The sequence below is a fragment of the Trichomycterus rosablanca genome, chromosome 12 (assembly GCF_030014385.1).
Source record: "Trichomycterus rosablanca isolate fTriRos1 chromosome 12, fTriRos1.hap1, whole genome shotgun sequence".
Taxonomy (NCBI): Eukaryota; Metazoa; Chordata; class Actinopteri; order Siluriformes; family Trichomycteridae; genus Trichomycterus; species Trichomycterus rosablanca.
This window is the reverse complement of record NC_085999.1, coordinates 29,623,021-29,650,232: the sequence shown is the minus strand read 5'-3', so window position 1 is coordinate 29,650,232 and position 27,212 is coordinate 29,623,021. Positions and strand designations below refer to the sequence as shown.

Here is a 27,212-nt window from a genome sequence, read left to right as displayed (position 1 = left end):
CGTGGTATGGGCTTGTTTCCTTGCTCTCTTGTCCAATAGAATCTTTAGATAAAATGCATTTGCTGCTGGTTTTCCTGTAGTAAAGTTCTTGGGCTACATATGCTCTCTCTTCGCTTGCTCTTATAACATTCTCCTGCCAGCTAATGATCTTGCTCTACCATTAGCAGTCTGTTCTTTGCTCTCTTCTCTTTTGTGCTCTTACTTCGACTGCAGTCTCTCTAGGCAACTGTTCCTCTAGTGTGAGAATGCAGAACACTTGCTGTTCTCTGTGGTAGATTTTTTTTCTCTCCTGCCTTTCTGATTCTGATCTTGATTGAGCCTTCTCTCTTTCCCGAGGCGCTGGTGTGAACTGAAGTAGGGTTTCGCACAAACTAAAGGATGGGGTTTTGCACAAATGGTTGTGACATAAGTGGTACTGGAGCTGGCATTTAGTGGCGCTGTTTGCTTTGAAACAAAATAAAAAGGCACCATTTATAAACAAATTCCATGCAAATTCCCAGACAGTCTTCTTGCTTGGCTGCATCATTTACCTTGTTTTTTTCCTCATCATTTTGACTGACCCCTCTTTAATTTGCATGTTTGTATGTGTAAATATGTATAACATAATGACTCCAAGACATCACAGAAATGCAAAAGAATCTTTCATTTCTTTAGTTACAATAACAATGTAATTACATAACATTATGAATGACTAATCTGTACCTCTGTGGTTCCTAAATAGGGACTAGTGTAAAAAATAACTTGAACTGAAGTTCCATTAACAATTAATTAAATATTTAAATGTGCTGATGCAGTAGCGTAAACCATGTGGATCAGCTTTGTGTACGAAGAGCCACACCCTGATCAACACATTGTTCCTCGACTCTGTGCAGGCTCCATTAACCAGCCAGCAGAGGTCATATTTGCATCAGTTGTGAGGTCCCTATCCGGCTCTCCACCCTGAATGAACAACAGCCAATCGTTGTTCATGTAGCCACCCAGCCCAGCTGGAGTTTTTTTCAAGCGACCCACATTTTGTCCATTATTTTTACCACAACCCAGGCAACACAAACAATGCATTAAAACGAAACACACTACAAAATATACTTAATTAATAGAAATTGTGGCAATTTGGTCCCATTGTGGTTTACAAGATGTAACATAAAGCCTCCACAAGGGGATGTTCATGTACAAGTTCATTTTGTGTTTATGTGCTTGTTAAAATTTGCTTATTTAATTATAATTTTTTTTCTCTTTGACCTATTTTTTGGCCCGTCACCTACCCCAAGGGTCACGACCCAGGGTTTGAAATACTCTAGAAATAAATGTTCAACCACTATAACAGTTTAAAGGTGCATCGGGTAGAATTACACCTCTAGTGGTTACAAAGTGAATTACAGCAGCAGTTTGTGCCTGCTTAATCCATCAGAGAGGACGATTATTTAACCAGTTAGAGCAGTATAAAAGGGGTTATAGAGCCAGACACCTGGTTGCATGTCTATAATGTGACTGGCAGGAAGACAAGAAGCCACCCTGACTTGAGGTTCTCAGGGTCAAAATTAGTAAACAACACTTGAATAAAGAAACACAGCCATAACAAACACTTTAAACATATTAAACATATATTCATCCATGCACAAGTACAATACACAGAAATTTAGAACAAGCTCTTGAGCTAATGATAATAAAGGTAAAAGAAACATCACTGGTCACCCCAAAAAGTTGCAGGATGACTTTTTTTAATGCAATATGCAATCTTTGAATACAAGATCTATTTGTGTGTTCGTTTAGTCAAATAAATGTACCCATCTTCAAAAGTGTTGTTAATTTTTCTAATCAAACTTTTCCTTTTATTCTTAGTTAGTGGAATTGTAGCTTAGAATACCCAGCATTCTGATACTTGGAGTTACAGGACCATGTCCCACCACCAGCCTTTTCTTCTTTTTTTGAATCATTGCTTCATTGCATTGTTGCTCACATTTCATAACTCCTCCTTTTTTCCCTTCCCTATCCCCACCACCCTTTTTTGTTTTCTGTTTTCTTCCCTCTCCATCATTGCACTACGCTGCTTCGGTGTAGTGGTCCCAGCTGGCTGCTCTAAAGAGTAGCCCGGCCACTCCACCCACCGCCTTGCGCTCTCACTCTTTCAGCGAGCCCCCTGCCTCCCACGCTCAGACCCACATCCAGCAGCACTCACATCGCCCCGAGCCGCCACCCCACACATTTGAGGAGCCTCCCCGGGTAAGCACATGCCCGGATGACTCTGTCTGCGAAGAAGTTAGCTAGCGTAAGAGTGTTGTAGCTGGTTCTGGGTTTGGCTGTTTAGCCTTGTGATCATTCAAAAAGCAAGTGCACACTACACTGATGCAGGGCCTTGCGCTGCACAATTATCAGTCACAGTCAAATAGTGTCTTGTCTACTCATAATATGTATTGGGACTGTTTTACAGGACGCATGCAGAATTTTGGTATTAAATACAGTATTTGAAAAATATTGAGAATTTACTGTATGACGCTGCAAGTAAAGCAGGTGAGATGCAGCTTTAGTCAGCAATCTAAGGGGCTGTGTCTCAAAACCATGTGTTTAAAATATTAAGCTTACTATTGGTAGTGAATTAATTTTGCACACTTTTTTTAATAAATAGTGTGGTATTAGTGCCCAGGTGGAGCCAGCGGCGAGATTCTGAACTCCTCGGTTCGAAACTAGGCGTTGCTACCGGTCAGCTGGCCGCCATCTAGTGGGCATAATTGGCCGTGTTTGCAGCAGACACTAATTAGCTACCGTGTCTGCTAGGGTGGGATGACCGGACTATGTGGGTGGGGTCTTCAAAACGCTGTGCAAGGACCCTGAATAGCAGATAAAGGCGCCTGTTCAGAGTGCATGGGTGAAAAAGATTGGGTCCACTAAGGACTGCGCATGGGTCAGAGGAGGCGTGAGCAGGAAAAATACCTTCCTTGAATGCAATCAGGGATCCCCAGCAGCAGAAGATAAATTGACTACGCTAAATCGGGAGAAAATGCATAAATAAATAGTGTGGTATTTGGAACACAGCAGCTTTTTTCTACTTTGTGCACCTTGACACAGCACATATCAGAAAGCTCCCTGTAATGCGCTCCTTACATTTGTAATGTTTTTATATTTTATACATCCATTCTTTTTTCATGAATATTTATTGGCATTTACATTTGCATTTGGTGACAAAAAAATAGGGCTGAAAATCACGTATTGTGCACTTGGCAGAAATGTGTGTCTGTAGGCGTTTTTCTGAATGAATGAGTTTGTCTGTGTGGACCTCGTTGTCCTATCACGCACACATACAGTGTATCACAAAAGTGAGTACACCCCTCACATTTCTGCAGATATTTAAGTATATCTTTTCATGGGACAACACTGACAAAATGACACTTTGACACAATGAAAAGTAGTCTGTGTGCAGCTTATATAACAGTGTAAATTTATTCTTCCCTCAAAATAACTCAATATACAGCCATTAATGTCTAAACCACCGGCAACAAAAGTGAGTACACCCCTTAGTGAAAGTTCCTGAAGTGTCAATATTTTGTGTGGCCACCATTATTTCCCAGAACTGCCTTAACTCTCCTGGGCATGGAGTTTACCAGAGCTTCACAGGTTGCCACTGGAATGCTTTTCCACTCCTCCATGACGACATCACGGAGCTGGCGGATATTCGAGACTTTGCACTCCTCCACCTTCCGCTTGAGGATGCCCCAAAGATGTTCTATTGGGTTTAGGTCTGGAGACATGCTTGGCCAGTCCATCACCTTTACCCTCAGCCTCTTCAGTAAAGCAGTGGTCGTCTTAGAGGTGTGTTTGGGGTCATTATCATGCTGGAACACTGCCCTGCGACCCAGTTTCCGGAGGGAGGGGATCATGCTCTGCTTCAGTATTTCACAGTACATATTGGAGTTCATGTGTCCCTCAATGAAATGTAACTCCCCAACACCTGCTGCACTCATGCAGCCCCAGACCATGGCATTCCCACCACCATGCTTGACTGTAGGCATGACGCACTTATCTTTGTACTCCTCACCTGATTGCCGCCACACATGCTTGAGACCATCTGAACCAAACAAATTAATCTTGGTCTCATCAGACCATAGGACATGGTTCCAGTAATCCATGTCCTTTGTTGACATGTCTTCAGCAAACTGTTTGCGGGCTTTCTTGTGTAGAGACTTCAGAAGAGGCTTCCTTCTGGGGTGACAGCCATGCAGACCAATTTGATGTAGTGTGCGGCGTATGGTCTGAGCACTGACAGGCTGACCCCCCACCTTTTCAATCTCTGCAGCAATGCTGACAGCACTCCTGCACCTATCTTTCAAAGACAGCAGTTGGATGTGACGCTGAGCACGTGCACTCAGCTTCTTTGGACGACCAACGCGAGGTCTGTTCTGAGTGGACCCTGCTCTTTTAAAACGCTGGATAATCTTGGCCACTGTGCTGCAGCTCAGTTTCAGGGTGTTGGCAATCTTCTTGTAGCCTTGGCCATCTTCATGTAGCGCAATAATTCGTCTTTTAAGATCCTCAGAGAGTTCTTTGCCATGAGGTGCCATGTTGGAACTTTCAGTGACCAGTATGAGAGAGTGTGAGAGCTGTACTACTAAATTGAACACACCTGCTCCCTATGCACACCTGAGACCTAGTAACACTAACAAATCACATGACATTTTGGAGGGAAAATGACAAGCAGTGCTCAATTTGGACATTTAGGGGTGTAGTCTCTTAGGGGTGTACTCACTTTTGTTGCCGGTGGTTTAGACATTAATGGCTGTATATCGAGTTATTTTGAGGGAAGAGTAAATTTACACTGTTATATAAGCTGCACACAGACTACTTTTCATTGTGTCAAAGTGTCATTTTGTTAGTGTTGTCCCATGAAAAGATATACTTAAATATCTGCAGAAATGTGAGGGGTGTACTCACTTTTGTGATACACTGTACACCCATGCACATTGATATATAAGTGTCCCTGCCTGTCTTCTTGGAAGGTTCCGGTAAGAACAACCTCTAGGTCACCCGTACTCGCTCGCCGTGAAGCCCCTCATCAGGGCAACGCACTAGCTAACAACCAGCCAGCACAGAAGATTATCAGAAGGTAGGTTTGACTTGCTGTATGAATTGCTGATGCTGAGTGCGCACATGGTGCTGTAGCTGTTCCATACTCATACCTGTCTCCATAGTAACGCTGATCCCCAATCACTCTGGGAGAAAGTGGAGAGGATGGGTCCCAGGCCCAGCAGTAGCAGCAGCTCTTCAGGATCTAGTTCCACATCCAGCAACTCTAACACTGGCTCCGGAGAACGAGTTAGACCACGCAGTGAGTGTTTGGTTTATTTTGTTTCATTTTTACAATCGACGCAGATACTGGTGGTCAAGATCAGCATCATATCGGACAAAGAGGGCCCTGAGACTGACAGATTATTCCATTAATGTAAGAGCCTCATTCAAAACAGTCCTACTTCACTAAAAACAGGGCAGTATCAGCTCCACAAGTGTGTATCCAATGCATTTTTGTTAGTATTCCTCATATGAAACACTAAGTCCTGACATTTTCAATTTATCCCAAAAAGCGTCCCATTATTCCCGTTAATCAACTGGTTTCTGTGATAATCCTAATGTATAGCACATTAGCTGTCTAGCTTACATGCTTATAATGCTACTAAACACCTTCCTTTACATCTACAGATCAGAATTCTGTACAGACTTATGGTAGCAAATCACCAGTCACCAATGCCAGCCTGGATGACTGGAATTCATTAAATAAATTTTTTTTCATTTTTATAAATTGTCTTATCCTGGTCATTGTGGGTCCCGTTTTATCCAGAATCATTGTACACAAGGCATAAACACACACCTGGACAGGGTGCCAATCCATTGCAGGGCTTTGGCCACCTTCCTATTTGACACAGCCAATCATACCAGTGTAGACGCCGAGCCAACCAATGACATGTTATCAGTATTTTTTTAGTTTTAGCATGGCATGCATAGCATTTTGTTCTTTAATGGGTAAATCTTAAAATCACTTGATTGACATGATTGTGTATAACTACACTGATGAGCTTAAATATTAGGACTTCCTAAAGACAAATGATATCAAAACAGCTCTGCCAAGACTTCTGAAAATAGTCCTGTGGTATCTGGTACATAGACATTATCAGCAGGTTCTGTTTGTTGTGAGCTGGGTCATCCTATAATTCATCCTGGTCTATTCATCTTGGAGAAAACACAATTTGCCTGACCAGTCACCCTTCTTCTATTGCTCGGGCGGCACAGTGGCTCGGTCGGTAGCACTGTCGCCTCACAGCAACAAGGTCCTGGGTTTGATTCCCAGGTGGAGTGGTCCAGGTCCCTTCTGTGTGGAATTTGCATGTTCTCCCCGTGTCTGTGTGGGTTTCCTCCGGGAGCTCCGGTTTCCTCCCACAGTCCGAAGACATGCAAGTGAGGTGACTTGGAGATACTAAATTGTCCATGACTGTGTTTGACGTTAAAAGACTTGATCTCATGAATCTTGTAACCAGTAATTAGCTGTCCTGTCATGAATGTAACCAAAGTGTGTAAAACATGATGTTAGAATCCTAATAAATAATAAATAAAATCTTTCATTGCTCTGATGTCCAGGTCTGATGCCTGTGCACCCATTGTAAGTACTTTCAACAGTGGACACGAGTTGAAATGTGTGTTTTAACACATTCATCTCATTACCAGTATTAAAGTGATCTGCAATTTGAGCCCCAGTCGCTCTTCTGTTGGTTAATACCAATCACCATAGCCTTAATGATCCCTGGCATCAATGAGTCTTGGCTGCCCATCGACCTGCTGGATGTTTGTGGTTTGTCCCTCCTCATGCCCTTGTCGGTGGGTACCCACCATGGCTGCCTGTGAGCATCCCCAGTCGTCTGACCATAACGATTTGGCTCTTATCAAAATCACTCAGGTCTTTATGCTAATCATATTTGCTGCATTCAACATGTGAACTACAAATGTACATACCAGACAGGTGTACCTAATAAAGTGCTCAGTGACAGAAATGACAATTAAATGTGCAGAGAGCATCACTATGTGGCATTTGAGTTTGCTCTGCCATCTTGGCAATCCGCTATGCAAGTGGCTGAACGTGATCCGGTGTAAATACTAACGCTCATTAGCAACTCCGTGTACTCTAGAGTTGAGCTTAATAAATAATTAAATGAATTAATGTGCATGTTTGAGCTTTTTTTTATTTTTACACTTACGTTTATGTTTCCTCCTGCAGCCTCTTCTAAATGTAAAGGCTCTTCACAGTGGCCAGAGCACGCGTCCAAAAAAGCAGAGGAGAAGAAGGATGTAGCCCAGCCTGGGCGTGCGGTGGTGAGAAAACCCTGCGCTGTACCACAGGAGTGTGTGTGTGTGTGTGTGTGAGCGCCTGATGTATTTGAAGAGTTTTGAATTACTGGCTTTTGGTTTTTCAGTGTTGGTTGTTTGCTCCTGTGTACTTTTTGGAGACTGGTGTGGTTCTTCTTGTGGGCAGATGCGGAAGGCATGAACGGCTTATGCTTTGATGAGTCAGGATTTCTTGTCAGATTAACTGCTTGTCTTATGCTAACGATTTGTGTCTTCACTTGAGCTTGAACCATCACCTTCACCTCATGTAACAACACTGACGGTTCCAGTTCACAGACGGGGCATCACCCCGAGTTAAGGCAGGCTTTCTCTTTGAAGGGCAGAGGAATGCTTAACATGGGCTGCAATTGTTCACTCTTTCTTTTGCTTTGCTTTTATTCCTGGCAAGTTCTAATCAGGTTTAAAATCAGCTATCAAGCAACTGTGATTTGCAAACCTAACACATTTGAAAGTGTAAAGCACTGCTGAGCCGAAAATGAGAGAACTGTGAATTACAGAGTACTGTGTAAAGAGCACAAAAGCAAAGAGAGGAGCAAAGAAAATGTCATAAAATGAACCTTACTAACAAGAGAGCAACTAAATAAGTCCAAAAAGAGAGTTGAACAAAACCTTCGAGTCTATATTTGATCTGTGATTTCTAAACTGCAGGATTTGACAGCGCTGGCCAAAGAGCTGCGTGCTGTGGATGACATCCGGCCCGCTCACAAGGTCACAGATTACTCTTCCTCCAGCGACGACTCGGGAACCACTGACGACGAGGATGATGAAGAGGTGGATCAGGAGGGGGGCGAGGAGTCCACTTCGGGCCCGGAGGACTCACGCGGAGGGTGAGCACACCATGACACGTGATCATTTTCTAGCATTAAAAAGATCAGTCAGTATCCGTTAGAGTAATTCTAACTGTTTGAGGTAAGATGAGGATGCTAATTTTAACATCTGCAGTTGTAAACAGGTTTGAACACTAGATGATCAGAAGTTTGTAGACACCTGACCATGACAAAAGTTCCATACTGTTCTGGCCATTTGTTCTGCAAACTAGTTTATATTACAGCACCCCATACATAGGGTGCATCCCAATTTCCTTCCTTCCTTCTAAATTCCATACCTTAATACCTAAATTGTTGAATTGTTCCTGAATTGCACTTTGTCTAGACACAGAATTAAATTGCGCTTTGTGTACACACAGAACTCAGGCACTGCTGTTACCAACAGAGTGGCTCTTACTAATTTTCAACACGAGCAAGGACAGAAAATAAGGACATAGAATATAAAGCCAAATGTTTTTGCGTACACGACGTCCTTGCTTACTGATGCATCACTTTAAAGTGATCACATATTGACAATGTGTTACAAAATAGTTTATTAAGTGCTAAAAATCATAGCATTTGATCATACAATTGATTCAGGGTGGAGACAGAATGTAATACACCATAGGCTACAAAAGACTCTTGTATAGAATACACTAATGGATCCCCACCCTAGAAGCCTACAGTGTATGTAGTTTCTCTGAATGCATTTTTTAAACTAAGACATCTATAAAACTGGCTCACTTAGAAGCTGAAAACAACCTCAAAGACAGACAAACAAGCTGAAAGACATAAAGTACAGGAATCAAGAAGGTTTTGATTAGTGTTTTGGAATGCACCTATTGTCACGTCAGTATTAAAATGCCAGTGTATGGGCACCCTGACTTGTTTGACAGTTCGTCCAGACTAAGCAATGGTGAGACGGCATTAGTGAAGACAATGGCGGTCCGCGATGATGATGATGCATCCTCCATCCCCTGCAAGGATAGCACACTAGTCATTCGACAGGTGACTTACACACCCAAATTTGGTATAGTAGCAGTATATACATCATGTGCACTGTATATTAGTACATATGGGAATAGTGTCGGAATGCTTTCATCCTTCACTCAGATTTTTTTTGTATGATTTCCCATATTTGTTGACACCTTACTATATCATACTGTTAGTAATTTAACTCTATTGTTTTTACATTGTGTTGTTTGTTATGTCTTTATTTTAATGTTTCTTAGTAAAGACCTAAAGTAATAATCAGAAACTAAAGGAAATCATGTATTCTTCCCTAAACTGTACCCATTATACACATGTAGCCGTCATTATACAGGTAAAGAAAAAGTTAATTACAAAGCCATTGTCATTATACAGGTGGAGACAAAAGTAACCTAAATAGCCGTCATTATACGGGTGGAGAAAAAAGTTACCTAAATAGTCGTCATTATACAGGTGGAGACAAATGTTACCTAAATAGTCGTCATTATACAGGTGGAGACAAAAGTTACCTAAATAGTCGTCATTATACAGGTGGAGAAAAAAAGTTACCTAAATAGTCGTCATTATACAGGTGGAGAAAAAAGTTACCTAAATAGTCGTCATTATACAGGTGGAGAAAAAAGTAACCTAAATAGTCGTAATTATACAGGTGGAGGAAAAAGTAACCTTAATAGCCGTCATTATACAGGTGGAGAAAAAAGTAACCTTAATAGCCGTCATTATACAGGTGGAGAAAAAAATAACCTAAATAGTCGTCATTATACAGGTGGAGAAAAAAGTTACCTAAATAGTCGTCATTATACAGGTGGAGAAAAAAGTTACCTAAATAGTCGTCATTATACAGGTGGAGAAAAAAGTTACCTAAATAGTCGTCATTATACAGGTGGAGAAAAAAGTTACCTAAATAGTCGTCATTATACAGGTGGAGAAAAAAGTTACCTTAATAGCCGTCATTATACAGGTGGAGAAAAAAGTTACCTAAATAGTCGTCATTATACAGGTGGAGAAAAAAGTTACCTAAATAGTCGTCATTATACAGGTGGAGAAAAAAGTTACCTAAATAGTCGTCAATATACAGGTGGAGAAAAAAGTTACCTAAATACCTGTCATTATACAGGTGGAGAAAAAGTTACCTAAATAGTCGTCATTTTACAGGTGGAGAAAAAAGTTACCTAAATAGCCGTCATTATACAGGTGGAGAAAAAAGTAACATAAATAGTCGTCATTATACAGGTGGAGGAAAAAGTAACCTTAATAGCCGTCATTATACAGGTGGAGAAAAAAGTAACATAAATAGTCGTCATTATACAGGTGGAGGAAAAAGTAACCTTAATAGCCGTCATTATACAGGTGGAGAAAAAAGTAACCTAAATAGTCGTCATTATACAGGTGGAGAAAAAAGTAACCTAAATAGTCGTAATTATACAGGTGGAGGAAAAAGTAACCTTAATAGCCGTCATTATACAGGTGGAGAAAAAAGTAACCTTAATAGCCGTCATTATACAGGTGGAGAAAAAAATAACCTAAATAGTCGTCATTATACAGGTGGAGAAAAAAGTTACCTAAATAGTCGTCATTATACAGGTGGAGAAAAAAGTTACCTAAATAGTCGTCATTATACAGGTGGAGAAAAAAGTTACCTAAATAGTCGTCATTATACAGGTGGAGAAAAAAGTTACCTAAATAGTCGTCATTATACAGGTGGAGAAAAAAGTTACCTTAATAGCCGTCATTATACAGGTGGAGAAAAAAGTTACCTAAATAGTCGTCATTATACAGGTGGAGAAAAAAGTTACCTAAATAGTCGTCATTATACAGGTGGAGAAAAAAGTTACCTAAATAGTCGTCAATATACAGGTGGAGAAAAAAGTTACCTAAATACCTGTCATTATACAGGTGGAGAAAAAAGTAACCTAAATAGTCGTCATTATACAGGTGGAGAAAAAAGTTACCTAAATAGTCGTCATTATACAGGTGGAGAAAAAAGTTACCTAAATAGTCGTCATTATACAGGTGGAGACAAAAGTTACCTAAATAGTCGTCATTATACAGGTGGAGAAAAAAGTAACCTAAATAGTCGTCATTATACAGGTGGAGAAAAAAGTAACCTAAATAGTCGTCATTATACAGGTGGAGAAAAAAGTAACATAAATAGTCGTCATTATACAGGTGGAGACAAAAGTTACCTAAATAGTCGTCATTATACAGGTGGAGAAAAAAGTTACCTAAATAGTCGTCATTATACAGGTGGAGAAAAAAGTTACCTAAATAGTCGTCATTATACAGGTGGAGACAAAAGTTACCTAAATAGTCGTCATTATACAGGTGGAGAAAAAAGTAACCTAAATAGTCGTCATTATACAGGTGGAGAAAAAAGTAACCTAAATAGTCGTCATTATACAGGTGGAGAAAAAAGTAACATAAATAGTCGTCATTATACAGGTGGAGACAAAAGTTACCTAAATAGTCGTCATTATACAGGTGGAGAAAAAAGTAACCTAAATAGTCGTCATTATACAGGTGGAGAAAAAAGTAACCTAAATAGTCGTCATTATACAGGTGGAGAAAAAAGTTACCTAAATAGCCGTCATTATACAGGTGGAGAAAAAAGTTACCTAAATAGTCGTCATTATACAGGTGGAGAAAAAAGTTACCTAAATAGTCGTCATTATACAGGTGGAGAAAAAAGTTACCTAAATAGCCGTCATTATACAGGTGGAGACAAAAGTTACCTAAATAGTCGTCATTATACAGGTGGAGAAAAAAGTAACCTAAATAGTCGTCATTATACAGGTGGAGAAAAAAATAACCTAAATAGTCGTCATTATACAGGTGGAGAAAAAAGTAACATAAATAGTCGTCATTATACAGGTGGAGAAAAAAGTTACCTAAATAGTCGTCATTATACAGGTGGAGAAAAAAGTTACCTAAATAGTCGTCATTATACAGGTGGAGAAAAAAGTAACCTAAATAGTCGTCATTATACAGGTGGAGAAAAAAGTTACCTAAATAGCCGTCATTATACAGGTGGAGATAAAAGTAACCTAAATAGTCGTCATTATACAGGTGGAGAAAAAAGTTACCTTAATAGCCGTCATTATACAGGTGGAGAAAAAAGTTACCTAAATACCTGTCATTATACAGGTGGAGAAAAAAGTTACCTAAATAGTCGTCATTATACAGGTGGAGAAAAAAGTAACCTAAATAGCCGTCATTATACAGGTGGAGATAAAAGTAACCTAAATAGTCGTCATTATACAGGTGGAGAAAAAAGTTACCTAAATAGTCGTCATTATACAGGTGGAGAAAAAAGTTACCTAAATAGTCGTCATTATACAGGTGGAGAAAAAAGTTACCTAAATAGTCGTCATTATACAGGTGGAGAAAAAAGTAACCTAAATAGTCGTCATTATACAGGTGGAGAAAAAAGTTACCTAAATAGTCGTCATTATACAGGTGGAGAAAAAAGTTACCTAAATAGTCGTCATTATACAGGTGGAGAAAAAAGTTACCTAAATAGTCGTCATTATACAGGTGGAGAAAAAAGTTACCTAAATAGTCGTCATTATACAGGTGGAGAAAAAAGTTACCTAAATAGTCGTCATTATACAGGTGGAGAAAAAAGTAACATAAATAGTCGTCATTATACAGGTGGAGAAAAAAGTTACCTAAATAGTCGTCATTATACAGGTGGAGAAAAAAGTTACCTAAATAGTCGTCATTATACAGGTGGAGAAAAAAGTTACCTAAATAGTCGTCATTATACAGGTGGAGAAAAAAGTAACATAAATAGTCGTCATTATACAGGTGGAGAAAAAAGTTACCTAAATAGTCGTCATTATACAGGTGGAGAAAAAAGTTACCTAAATAGTCGTCAATATACAGGTGGAGCCAAAAATGTATCAAACTGCCATAGTTATTATACAGGTGGAGACAAAAGTTAGGGCGGCATGGTGGCTCAGTGGGTAGCACAGTTGCCTCTCAGCAAGAAGGTCCTGGGTTTGATCCCCAGGTGGGCTGGTCTGGGTCCTTTCTGTGTGGAGTTTGCATGTTCTCCCCATGTCTGTAAGGGTTTCCTCCCACAGTCCAAAAGACATGCAAGTGAGGTGAACTGGAGATACAAAATTGTCCATGACTGTGTTTGACATTAAACTTGTGAACTGATTAATCTTATGTAACAGGTAACTACCGTTTCTGTCATGAATTTAACCAAAGTGTAAAACATGACTTTAAAATCCTAATAAATAAATAAGAAACAAAATCTTTATACAGCAGGAAATAGAAGTTTCTCAAATAATGTCATTATACTGGTGGAGACAATCCGAATCGCCATAGTTATTTTACAGATGGAGACAAAAGTTGACGCTGACACATTATTTTGTGTAGAATGACTAATGCAAGTGTCTAAATTTAGCTATTTGATACGTGTACTGGTGCTCAGCTAGCTCTTGCCAGTGCTTAGGCCATATAGATGATTTGCCTCTTTTCAGTTCCAGAGCACAGGTGATGTTAAAAAGCAGCCAGTGCCCACGCCGGGCTCAGGCTTTATAGACCGGAACGACCGGAATGGCTATTCGGGCCGAATTCACCTCTTGCCTGACCTGCTCCAGCAGAGTCAGCCCTCACCCCCTTCTTCCTGCCCTTCCACCCCCTCCTCCACATCCTCATGTCACAGCAGCCCTGCCATGTCCCCTCTCGCTCCACTGGACAGAGCGCACTACCCAATGGAGGTATGTTCGGTGCCCCCCTCTGGGCTGGCTGACTTTCTTTGGCTGAAATTTCCCTCGTAGTTTTTAGAATGACCTTGAGAAGGCTCGAAGCTATAGAAATTCTTCCTCTCTCTCGTCGTTCTGCTCGTTTTCACCTTTTTTCTTCTTGGTTAGTGATGGTGCTGAGTCTGGATGTTGGCTTCATACTAAACACTGACTGTATAGCGATTAACCCCTCCACCAGAAAAACGAATTATTACTTTACTGCTCAAAACGCTTTCTGTCTAACTGTTTAATCATTGAATATCATTCTTTGTTCTAACACATAACTAATACATTTGCTGTATTAAAATTATCTCTTATCTCATTTTTGGTTTTTCTGCCAGTTCCTGTTTTTTATTACCTGCATGTCGAGTTTTTTCATTTTCCCACCATCAGGACTACCAAGATTTTGTAATTTTTTTCTAATTGTTTGTCTTTATTAGTGCAGTATTACTAGAAATACACTTCTACCACTGCATGGTTTTCACTCCAGTCATTTTTATGTTATGTAAAGATATTATAAAGTATTTAATGTTAGATAATGGAATAGTTGAGGTCAAATAAAATATTTTTGCTGTGTTATTTATTGCTGTTCCACCATGTGCAATCACAGTCTACCACAATGCAGAAGCACAAGTCGTCCTCCTCCTTCACCCCCTTTATCGATCCTCGTCTCCTCCAGATCTCTCCGTCCACCGGCAGCGCCCTCAACAATGTGGGTGAGTTATGTTGCACTGACACGCAAGTCCACTTCCCACTTGTAAAGGTGGTTCAGTCACATTGGGGCCAGACATTTGCACATTTATTTATTTACTCTTAATTTGTGTCTAGCAGCAACCTGGCAGTGGAGGGGCTTGAACCAGCGACCTTGTATTTACTAGTCCAGTACCTTAAGCACTAGACTACAACTGCCCACTCTTTATGAGAAGCAGTAAATTGTACAGTTCTAATAAGCTGTTAATGTTTAGATGTTACAATCAGAAAATTAGAAGTAGGCAGAGAAAAAACATCAACATTATTTTACTTTTTAAACAAATAAAAGGCAAAAAAAAAAAAATTTGAACAAATGTGCAGGTTTTTAAACTATTTTGTTTTGAGTCTAATTACCACATTTGTTTTTCAGTCCTTTGTTATTGTTGGATGTTGGAAATCACAAAGCTGGTGCTGACTGCTTCAGATCTGGATGTGTTAAATCTTATAAAAAGTATTTGTTGCTTTTGCAGTTTAGTTAGTGAAGCATCAGGTGTGATGCTCTGCATCGTTCATGTTCTTGTATTTCTCTGTTTAGTACCGCGATTTAAAGCCTAAATTGTGATCCTTAAACAGCTTTACACCTGACTTCAGTAAATAAATACTTCAAAAGTTCATGTCTTGTTAAAAACTCCACCGTCAGTCACACTCAGTTCTGTTCGCATCACGGTGAAGCCCGATACACTCGCACACACGTAAATCAAAACTTACGGATATTTAAAGACACAGCGCTGCCATCAAAAACAATCCTGTTGTAATGCATGTTTGATGTACATTTATTTACGTCTGATTTTTAATTGCCTCGAACCTCATGCGGGCCGGTTAGGGATGTCTCTAACCACATCCGGCCCGCGGGCCGTACAATGCCCAGGTCTGCTCTATACCATCCAGTTTGGGGTGGTGCAAGTGGTAAAGGTATTGCAATAGGGAACTGGAAATTATGAGATTGGGAGAATGGGTAAAGCAATAAAAACAATGCAAATAAAAAAGGAACAATGGAACAGCAGTTACAATCCAGGCTGTTACAAGTTCTCGGAAACCCACTTTAAAATCATGAGAAAAGCCTGTCCAGAAAAGTGGAGGCTGTTAAAGCTGCAAAGGTGGGCCAGTTCCATATAACTATCCAGCCCATGGTTTCATGGTTGGAATGGGGTGTCTTGCAATCTCAGGTATTCACATACTTGTAACCATTTGAAGGGTACTGCAAAACAGCAAACTCACAGAAATAAAATTAGACCAGCACAACACATCGCTATGATCAAAAGTTTATAATCATGTACCTAAGCATGCAGTACACAGCAACGATCATGAGCTGTAAACTTTCGCTCAAGGCCTTTTTTTAAATGTTTTGATTTTGTAGGTTACGGGAATGATGCAAGGCTTCAGGAAGCCCTGAGACAGGACGCCTCGCGCAAGGGCTCCGTGGTGAACGTAAACCCAGTGAACACTCGACCACAAAGCGACACGCCTGAGATCCGCAAGTACAAGAAGAGGTTCAACTCTGAGATCCTGTGTGCCGCTCTCTGGGGTAAATAGTTTGTTTTTCCACAAGTAAACCTTTTAAGTTTGTTTATTAGGATTTTAATGTCATGTTTTACACTTTGGTTACATTCATGACACAAACGGTTGTTACTCATTACACAAGATTCATCAGTTCACACAAGGTTATATCGAACACAGTCATGGACAATTTAGTATCTCCAATTCACCTTACTTGCATGTCTTTCTTTCTTCTTGCTGTGAGGCGATAGTGCTACCCACTTAGCCACCATGTCGTCCACCTTTTAAGTAGTAGCATCATATGTGTACCTGCATTCAAAGCAGCTTCATGTTTTAATGCCTGTTTTCAGGATTGCATTATGTCATTGATGCAGATGTGTTTGCTGCACATTCATGCTGCAAATCTACCACATCCCAAAGATGCTCTATCAAATTCAGATCTGTACTGAACCTATTTGTACTGAGTTTTTATGTTCATGCAGTGCTACATTACCACTCCAGATATAGCACATGGTAGTAGCTGGGTGAATTGGGTATATATGTACGCACATGATTTTTATGTTGCTCAGTGCATGTCAAGAACACAAGACAGGTTGGGTCTATGAATGCTGTTGTACCGAATTCTCCTCCTTAAACTTGCATTGGCTAATGGAACCTGATGTGGTTCTTTTATGTGTCAAGGTCGAAATCAGCAGCATTTCTAAAGAGTCTCGCAAGAGTGTGCATTTGTAGATGCAGTGATGAACTGTGTTTACTTACGCAGTTTTTCAAGTATTCACTAGACCATGTAATTATATATCTTATTTACTATTGCTCTTTATTGATAAATTACTCACCCTTGCTTGTAAACAGCTGAGCCTTTCATTAATGCTTCTTTCATGCCAAGTCATGACAGCATCATTATTTTTTTTATTTCTAAACATAATTCCTGGTATTGCAGGCATCAAATTAGAAATTACACATTTAGACTAATTACACATTAATAAAGTTGATAAGGTAAAACATTAAATATTTCTTGTTTGTGCTGTTTATAGCCGAATACCTCTAAAAGACAATTAACTTACCCTTTGAACACTTTATCTTTTGATTAACAGACTAATTAAAATGCTTTAGGTTTATTTATGCTCCATTAATGTATTTTAAATTGAATTTGTATTGTGTCAAATTGCTTGTGTCTAGTTTGGATTAAGTGGATTTGTAAATTGTTTTGTTTGTTCTTAGGTGTGAACCTGTTAGTAGGAACAGAAAGTGGCTTGATGTTGCTTGATCGAAGCGGCCAAGGAAAGGTCTATCCTCTCATCAGTCGTCGCCGCTTTCAGCAAATGGAAGTCCTTGAGGGCTTGAATGTCCTTGTGACTATATCAGGTACTCTTTCTTTTCCTCTTCTAATCGTCAGCTGTTGGTTCATAAATCTCAGGCTATTTAACACATTCATTTTGTAAATGGCTGGGAAGTATAACCACATCCTTCAGCTATACAACCAAATTCTCAGATTTTACTGTTTGCTTTTCTCATGAACTAAGTTAGGTTTGAATCACTGTCCTGGTTGATAGAGTTGATAGAGATAGAGTTGAGGCCACTGAAGTTGCTCCACATCGCACTTCTTAAACTGTGTACTTATGGCCACTCGCCACAAGGGCACAGTAATGCACAAACGAAAAAAGGTCCTTACCAAACTTTTACAGCAACGTTGAAAGCAGGATCACCTGAACTCAATAATTAAAAGAAGTGGCCACAACTTACACATACATTTAAACAAACACAAACTTGGTGTCCCAATTTCTTTTGGGAAATATTTCCTAATAGTTTAGATGGATGGATGGATGGATGGATGGATAGATAGATAGATACTTTATTGATCCTTTGTAGGAAATTTCTTTGTTACAGCAGCTCACATCAGACAACAAACAACTTCTTGCATACATACAACATTCACTAACAGTATAAGATTCTTTATACATGTAAACACTTTTTATTGTGCATGCATAGCATACAAAATGTAAGTATTTTTTATAAATTATTATGAATTATTTTGAGTTGTTGAACAGTCTGATTGCAGATGTAAGGAAAGATTTCCTGTAGCTTATTAATTGAAATACACAGTATTGTGGTCTAGAAAAAATACACTGTTCTTGTTTATCAGCTCTGATTCTTTTCTTGGTATGACTTTGCCTCGTTATTCTTCATTTTTACTAAAACAAGGAAGTGTTGCTAAACACATAGTAATAACTATTTAAGGAAATTGAGCAAACGCTGTGATCACGCACGTTACTGCACGTCAGTTTAAACACACAAACTGATTCCATGACATGGGACATACAATTTTAGTTAGCTGTGCTCAAAATACCTCTTCTTGTGATCTGCCTGCCAGTTGGTGATGTACTTGTTTGAAAATTATAGCAAATAAGATTTCACTGAATTTAATCCAAACCTAACTTGCAATGCAGCTGCGTATAACAAAAATCGGAGGAAAGAAACACGCAAGTCAAACAAACCGTAGTAAAGCAATTCAGGGAGTGCCTGGGAGTCACTTCTGTCTTCATACATTCGCCTGCCACTGCTAATGGTTGGGTGTGTCTGAGAGGTGGTGGACTGGTTGCCATATAACCCCTTTCAGGTGAAGTAGCTACTGCTGTGTGGTTCAAGTCTCCATTATGAGCGGTGGAAGAATACAGTGGCAGGAGCATGGTCCTCCATATGTTCTAAAATGCTTTACATGATCGAAGGAGGTGTGTGCGGGACTGCGGCCATTCTCAGACAATATGGATGTCGTGCACCCTGTGCACTCAGCAAGTCTAATTGCACAAGGAAATTGAGTATATAACAATATATAAATAAATATGAAAAAATGAATGAATAGATTGAATTATCTTCCTACTACATATTTATTAACACAGGGAAAAAGAATAAGCTGCGAGTGTACTACCTGTCCTGGCTGAGAAACAAGATTCTCCACAACGACCCAGAAGTGGAGAAAAAGCAGGGCTGGACCACCGTAGGGGATCTTGAAGGGTGTGTCCACTACAAAGTTGGTACGTTCTCTTTTTTTTAGAGGCAACTCTAATGACAAGTCTTGTAGGTTGTCATAGCATTTACTGTTCATATGTTTTTATTGGACTTACAGGTCATGATAAGAAGAAAGTTGAATGATCTTATGCTGTGCTTTTTATGTTTTGTTTGCTTTTTGCTGTTTTTTATTTGAATGATTTTTAAATACTAAAAAAAATCTAAACTGAGTCATGTATGTGATGTGATGATGTTGAACTTTGTGTACAGTTTAAAAACAGTGATCATGCACATACGTTTCACATTTGAATTGGCTACAGATATTTCTGTATTTTCAAATCATTTATATCAGTTTAATATTAAACAAGACAAACATCACAAAAATAATTATAGAAGTTGATAGAAGAATGAAGAAAACCTGGGAGGTGAAATATAATTTATAATTATATAAGGGATTAGGGTACATTCATAATTACAGTTTAACATTGTTCATCATTGTTTGATCATTGTTTCTTTTGCTTTGATTTTCAGTGAAGTATGAGAGGATCAAGTTTCTGGTTCTTGCGCTGAAGAACTCAGTGGAGGTGTATGCCTGGGCTCCCAAACCATACCATAAGTTCATGGCCTTTAAGGTCAGTCAGTTGAGCTTTTTGTAATTGTTTTTTTGTGATACAGCTGTTCTGTATTATAACTCATGAATAGTTTTTTTAATTGTGCTTTTAGTAAGAATATAAGGGACTGTTTTAATAGCAGATGTCTATGATGGTATACACATTACTCCGTGTCCGATTCATGAAAGTGTTATACAGCATCAGAACAAGCACCTTAGGTGCATAAGGCACCTTCACTCCTTGCTTATGTATCATTTGCACCTGATGCCCTGATAGAACAGTCAACAACATAGATTTGATACTAAAAAGGAGAGCAGGTGATTGGAATGAAATTACATTTTGCATCACATTTATTGCTTTATGATGCCCTGTAGGTGTATACAGAAATGTCACACAACTGTCTAAGCAAAAACTAAAACAGTTCATGAGTCGTTTGTGGAATAAATGCAAATCTTGTGTGTCAGCTGCCAAAGATGATGGCAATTTTTTATTTTCTACCCATCAACAGCACTGAATGAGCCAGTGGAGGTTACAGTTATTCAAATTTGTGAAATTTGTGTTGACAACACTTTAACTAAATGACCTGCTTTTACCACAATGTCTCTTGAGCTCTATTTGAAGCCCTGTGCAGGGTAATCCTGACTTGCACCCAGTGTTGACCGGTGAAACCAGATCCGACATGATTCTGACGGGGATAAAGCGGTTGATGAAAATAAAATGACATCTGCTTGCTTTGCAGGTGGAAAAGATGACCAAAATTCTAACTATTAATGACATTGATTTGCACCTCTTGCTTTAGTCGTTCGGTGACCTGGTACACAAGCCCCTCCTGGTGGACCTGACTGTTGAGGAAGGTCAGAGATTGAAAGTCATCTATGGCTCCTTCTCAGGGTTTCATGCTGTGGATGTGGATTCGGGAGCTGTGTACGACATCTATCTACCCACTCATGTATGTCCTGGAATGATTTCTGGAATGTCTTATCAGCTTCAGACTTAAATAACCACTAACACGCATCTCCTTTTCTGGCCTGCTATTTAGATCCAGACCAGTATTCAGTCGCATGCCATCATCATTCTGCCTAACACAGACGGCATAGAGTTGCTTGTGTGTTACGAGGACGAGGGTGTCTACGTGAACACCTACGGTCGCATCACAAAGGATGTGGTGCTGCAGTGGGGAGAGATGCCTACCTCTGTGGGTATGTATCACACACTTACTTACATGCATGTTTGTACACAAGAAATATAGAATATAATGCCTTTATTTGTCATATATACATATACAGGGGTACAGTACAATGTTTTTTTTTTTTTTTGCATATCCCAGCTGGGGTCAGAGTGCAGGGTCAGCCATTGTACAGCGCCCCCATGAGCCGAGAGTGTTACGGGCCTTGCTCAAGGCCCCAACAAAGGCAGAGCTGGGATTCAAACTATCAACCTTTTGATTGATAGCCCAAGGCTCTACCCACTAGGCTACCACTGTCCCAAATATTGGGCCACTCAAGGACATTCAAAGTTAAAAGTCTCCAATGTTGAAAGTGTCCACTCCAGTGTTGGAGTGTAATCCCAGTCTTGTTAGCATGCCCTCTGAAGGAGATTTTCTTGTTCCTTCAATGTTCCTGCATTTGACTGCAGTCATCAGTCCTTCAATGTTTACCAGCTTCCCTGTTGTTGAGTAGCACCCCCATAGCATGATGCTGCCACCACCATGTTTCACCTTAGGGATGCTTTTCACAAGACATAGTTTTTGCTGTTCTGTCCAAAGAGATTCATCTCATCTGACCACTCAAACTTTTTCTCATGTTGCCAGAACCCTTTACATGGCATTTAGTAATCTCCAAGCAGGCTGCCATATGTGTTTTACTTAACATTGTTCAGTCTTGCCACTCTTTGATTTATTGAGTGCTACAGAGGTGGTTGTTCATCCAACAGGTTCCTCCAGCATGAAAGTCTCAGCTCTTATTCATTTATTTGAGGGGAAAAAAGCAGTTGTGAAATAAAACTATGTGCTGTGTGGTATGCTGTATTTGTCTCTTGACGAAATTGATGATAATTTCTGACATAATTTCTTTCCTTTGCTTTCTAGCCTACATTCGCTCCAACCAGATTATGGGCTGGGGAGAGAAGGCCATTGAGATTCGCTCTGTAGAGACCGGCCACCTGGATGGAGTTTTCATGCATAAGAGAGCTCAGAGGCTCAAGTTCCTGTGTGAGCGCAATGACAAGGTGATTATTTGGCACCAATTTTTTTATTTACATGCTACATCCATAGTTGCAGTATTTTAAGTATTTTTGTGCACAAAATTAACATTACTTACATTACTTCCATACATTCTAATGATGCTCAGTAGATGCTTATGTGTAATATTACAAGACATAGCTTAAAAATATGTGGTCAATCCACCACCCCCAATCATAAGGTAGAGGTAGTTAAAAACAGGTGTATAAAATAAATAGATTTTACATTTATGGGATTTAGTTATTTATTTTATTTTATTTTATTTTAAGATTTGTAACATTCTTTAGTTACATTCATGACAGCACAGGTAGTTACTCGTTACACAAGATTCATTAGTTCAGTTCTTTTTAATGTCAAACACAGTAATTGACAATTTTGTATCTCCAATTAATCTCACTTGTACGTCTTTGGACTATGGGAGGAAACCGGAGCTCCCGGAGGAAACCCACACAGACACAGAGAGAACATGCAAAATCCACACAGAAAGGACCCGGACCATTCCACCTGGGAATTGAACCCACTGTGCCGCCCTTTATGGGATTAAGCAGACACTTTTATCCAAAGCTACTTACAATTGTGACTGATGCTATGCAAGATGTTGAGGGTTGCTTATTCAGGGCCCAACATTGTCAGCAACATTCCTAACACTAGTCCAGTACCTTAACCACTAAGCTACTACTCTCCCATGCAGCTACCACTGCCCCAAACCAAGCTCCATAAAAACGGTGTTGGATGAATTTGCTGTAAAAGAACTCTCTTCAATCTGCACTGAGCACAATAGGGTTGAATTAAAACACTGATCCAACGACTATCATTAACGCCTGATCTATCAGATGCTCTTATGACTGAATGGGCATTCCAAAATCTTGTGGAGAACCTTATCAGAAAAGTGATGGGTGTGACCAAAAAAGGGATTGGGGAAAAGTTCATATCAGTAGCTGTGATATTTGAGTTATGTCTAACCAGCATATTATCAGGTGTAATACATTTGGCGATGAAGTGTTCCTCAGATTACCAATCTTAGAGCTTTATTTATATGTATTTTACATATAAAATGTATTTGTCACACTGTTTGATCAAAAGACCACATAAAAGGCAGACAATATGCCCATCTGACCTTTATAGAGTATTAATCAATTATAATTTCTTGCTTATTCCCAGGTTTTCTTTGCCTCAGTACGTTCTGGAGGTTCAAGCCAGGTCTACTTCATGACTCTGGGTCGTACATCCCTACTCAGCTGGTAAACACTTTCACCCAGCTTGGAAGGACGAGGCCCTTTCCCCATCACAGTCAAGACAGCAAACTACAACCACCACAAATCTGAAGTACAATTGCGGTTCCTCAACCGACGAGCAGAATCCACATTCAGTTAGACGGCCCGGGCCTGCTGTCAGAAACAAGACTGAGAAGTTGTATAGAAATGTCAATATAGGAGACGGAAAAAAATTAAAACAAAGAAGTGTTTGTAAGAGAAGGTCTTGGGTGAGATGGTTACAGTATTATTGATAGCCTGTGCACATGTTTTCTTCTTGTAGAAATCCTTGCTCGTTGCTCGACAGAGTGGAAGCGTCAGGGCGGCTGCCAGAACTGCAAGACAATAAGTGAGAGTTTTATGGTGCAAGGGAAAATAGGCTCCAGTTTGTTGTTGGGCAGAGTAGGTCCCTGGAAAATGAAGTATATTGATTATGGACAGGTATGTGTAAGGTGGACCATGAAATAATATTTTCAAATGTTATTATTATTATTAATATTATTATAGCTCACTAAATGTGTGGATTATCATACTCTATATGTTGTTTTTAGGCTCGCACGTCCTCACTTTCCCCAGTATTTTCATTTAATTCAATTTCACTAAATGTGCCATTCTTGTTGTTTTGAAAGACATAGAGAGCAACAAGCATGGACATTTGGATATTAATTCATGCGGCTTCACCACTAACCTCTCACTTGATGAGTGAGTTCAGAGCCGCATTCTCTCATTCTCTCTTTCTCTCTCTCTGGTTCTCACTCGCTTGCTCCTCTAGTTAGAATTTTATATGGAATGTGTCTGAAGTTACGTACCTGCTGTGAATAAGTACTATGAAATCAAAAGGAAGTAGCGATATGTGTCACTTGAGTCATGTCGTGTGTGTGGATGTGTGTGTGTGTGTGTCAGAGAAACCAAAACATCCCTTTGGATTAAATCACGTCTTATGAAGGTTCGATTTTATTTTATTTTTTGCAAATATATGATGCACTAGGAATGTAGTGTAAAAAATACTGTTCTCAGGTTTTGGATGACTTATTACTTTGAACAGTATGAAGACGACAAACTGAGCCTGGCCGAATATTGTACGTAACGTGCAATTAATTGCTGCAGTATGCAGACATTTACAGTTAGAGTTATTTCATTCGGAAAGGCCCCTACAGCGCAGTGTTATGTATGACATTATTTTCAGTCTAATCTATGGAATTTCCTGGCCCGTCATCTGGCTTTCGCCTAAAGGCTGTTGATATTAAATCTGACCTTTTGGAGTTTTAAACACAGTGTTATTTTTACTAGTTTGACAGCGTGCTTTTACTACACATTGAATTTTGTGTGACTCTGTAGAGAGCAATACAAATCCCCATAGTACCACACATTCCCCCTTAGATACATCGCTGTCCCCTGAGTATCTGTTGCTGTTTAAAATAAATCAGCCTTTGTCGAGCGAAGGCTTTATTATTTATGAGTAAAATCTTCTCTGCTGTCTGTGAGCTCACAGAACAACACAACTGCTGTCGCTCCGTGTTGTAAACGTTAATAAGGTGCTGGGTAAAAAAGCATTTATTACATTAAAAATTCCTTTAATACCCTTCAGAACATTTCATTAAATGAAAGTGCATGTGTGCGCTGTGTATACTTAATGAAGATAACACTGGGAGATCATTCTGTTCACCCTTGTCTTTTTTTCTCTTTGCTCACTTTTTTCTGCTATATTTTAATTAGCTGCTTTAATTATTTGTTTATGTGTTTTATTTAATATTCATGAGTTAATTATTGGACAAGCTGTTCATGCAAAAAGCTTTATTAATAGCAAGTTTTGCATAACAGAAATGAAATAAAAATGATTTTAAGGAACCACTACATTAAATATAATTAACATTGTTATATTTTGGGTACTCCAGTTTTAGACATAGTTATGTTCCTTAACTATAGACAGTTTCTGTAACTTGATTTCAGTCTATACAACTGTAATGACCTAATATAGTGAGTGCTCACTTAATATAATGCTTACCTGTTGAGGAAATGTTTACAGAGACAAATGTTTTGCTACACTAACGTGCATCCTTATATTTATGTTTTCTCTTACAGAGCTCCTAGCATTGTTTTCTTTCTTTTGTACTGATCATTTTTGTGTTAGTATTTCCACTTGGTTGTTTAAGGCTAATCACTCACATATTGATGATGACATTTCAGAAGCGTTCCCGGCTGATCTGGATGTCTGTGTTTCAGTCGTGGCACTGTATCGTTTGCCCTTTTTGTGTATGGCAGGAAGTCTTGGATTTTCCTGATGATCCTTTGTTTGTTTTTTTCTTTAAAATAAACTCTAAGGTAATTTAATGCATTTCGTTTCTTTTCTCTCCTCACTTTAGGTGTACAGTTGCAGTGTTTTCTGTGATTGTTGGCTTCCTCTTTTATTATCTTATTGTGGTCTCCTAAATTTGTTTGATTAGGATTTTAACGTCATGTTTTACACTTTGGTTACATTCATGACAGGAACGGTAGTTACTCATTACACAAGATTCATCAGTTCACAAGGTTATATCAAACACAGTGATGGACAAATTTTATATCTTCAATTTACCTCACTTGCATGTCTTTGGACTGTGGGAGGAAACCGGAGCACCCGGAGTAAACCCACGCAGACACGGGGAGAACTTGCAAACTCCACGCAGAAAGGACCCGCCCCACCTGGGGATCAAACCCAGGACCTTCTTGCTGTTAGGCGACAGTGCTACCCACTTAGCCACCGTGCCGCCCTGGTCTCCTAAAAGCTATCCAGACATGCATGAAAATCCATGAAGTTGCCAAATGACAGCAAATTTGTGTCCACTGAAGATTTTATTAGGTCTTATTTATTACACTTTATATTGTATAAACAATGATTTTCCATCCACTTTAGTATAACGTGTTAGATGTTCAACAGAAATGGAACTAAGACATTCTTAGAGCTGGTAGATTAAAATGCCGTCTTTACTACTATACTACGGGTGTACTTAATTTACAGGGCCAGCTGTACCATTTTGCTCTTTAATGCATGTCTGCCTGTGAGATGAATTGAAAGCTGTATCTGTGTATCCATCAGGTGCAACCTGTTACACAGCAGTTGTAGCCTAGTGGTTAAAGTACTAGTACTGGTCCAGTAATTAGAAGGTTGCCGGTTCAAGCCTCACCACTGCCAGGTTGTCACTGTTGGGCCCTTGAGCAAGGTCCTTAACCATCAATTGCTTAGATTGTATACTGTACTGTAAGTTGCTTTGGATAAAAGCGTCTGCTAAATGCCGAAAATGTAAATGTAAATAGTGTTGTTGGGATTTATAAACACCTCAGTCTTGCGATCAGAAAGTGTGCACTGCTGTAAGATCAAAGGAAGCAGCTCTAGTCACTAACTGTTCACATACAACAAGAAAACAGGGTATGTGTTCCTTATAAAGAAGCCAGTACCTAGGCACATTATTTAAAAATCCCACCAACACTGATGCATCTACTACACCCTTATCAGAACAGTACACATTACATAGTTAGTGCCATTGCTGAGTACTCCATTATCCAAATAACGTCTGGTCAGTTGGGGTCTTTTTTCAATTATTACAAGTGGGTGACAAAATGTACAGAGCAACAGAAAGGCTTCTGTCAGTAACTGTATACCCACAAAGTTCATTGTCCTATGGAAGGTACAGAATATAAAGAAAAAAAAACTATGCGTGTATGTACCCAATAAAGTGCTCAGTGAGTGTAGACTACAATATAAACATGAATAGAAATAGAAAATCTAATGTGCAAAACCTCCTGAAATTAATTATCAAATGTGTATACTTACACATTTGGTGTGCCCAGAAGTTTTCCTGGGCACACCTTTGACAGAGTGCATTGTGTGTTCATGCCACCTTTTAAACAAATAGGAATTTAAAATGCAATTGAATAATAAAAATGTA

General features: G+C 39.4%; 1 protein-coding gene across 4 annotated transcripts in view; it reads left to right on the top strand.

Annotated features, from left to right (window-relative positions):
- The window catches only part of map4k4 (mitogen-activated protein kinase kinase kinase kinase 4), a 56,123-nt gene extending 30,506 nt beyond the window's left edge, over nt 1-25,617 (top strand). For 2 of the 4 annotated variants that reach the window (XM_063005634.1, XM_063005632.1), the window contains 16 exons: nt 2,059-2,220; nt 4,989-5,095; nt 5,181-5,317; nt 7,253-7,347; nt 8,029-8,207; nt 9,083-9,194; nt 13,667-13,906; nt 14,541-14,646; nt 16,038-16,205; nt 17,399-17,542; nt 19,075-19,209; nt 19,715-19,815; nt 20,594-20,743; nt 20,834-20,993; nt 21,881-22,020; nt 23,195-25,617. In XM_063005634.1, coding sequence (XP_062861704.1) covers nt 2,059-2,220; nt 4,989-5,095; nt 5,181-5,317; nt 7,253-7,347; nt 8,029-8,207; nt 9,083-9,194; nt 13,667-13,906; nt 14,541-14,646; nt 16,038-16,205; nt 17,399-17,542; nt 19,075-19,209; nt 19,715-19,815; nt 20,594-20,743; nt 20,834-20,993; nt 21,881-22,020; nt 23,195-23,278 — 2,220 coding nt within the window. In that variant the 3' untranslated portion in view covers nt 23,279-25,617. The remainder of the gene's footprint in view (nt 1-2,058; nt 2,221-4,988; nt 5,096-5,180; nt 5,318-7,252; nt 7,348-8,028; nt 8,208-9,082; nt 9,195-13,666; nt 13,907-14,540; nt 14,647-16,037; nt 16,206-17,398; nt 17,543-19,074; nt 19,210-19,714; nt 19,816-20,593; nt 20,744-20,833; nt 20,994-21,880; nt 22,021-23,194) is intronic. The other 2 variants (XM_063005633.1, XM_063005635.1) reach the window with 2 other exon arrangements.
- Nucleotides 25,618-27,212: the final 1,595 nt, after the last annotated feature.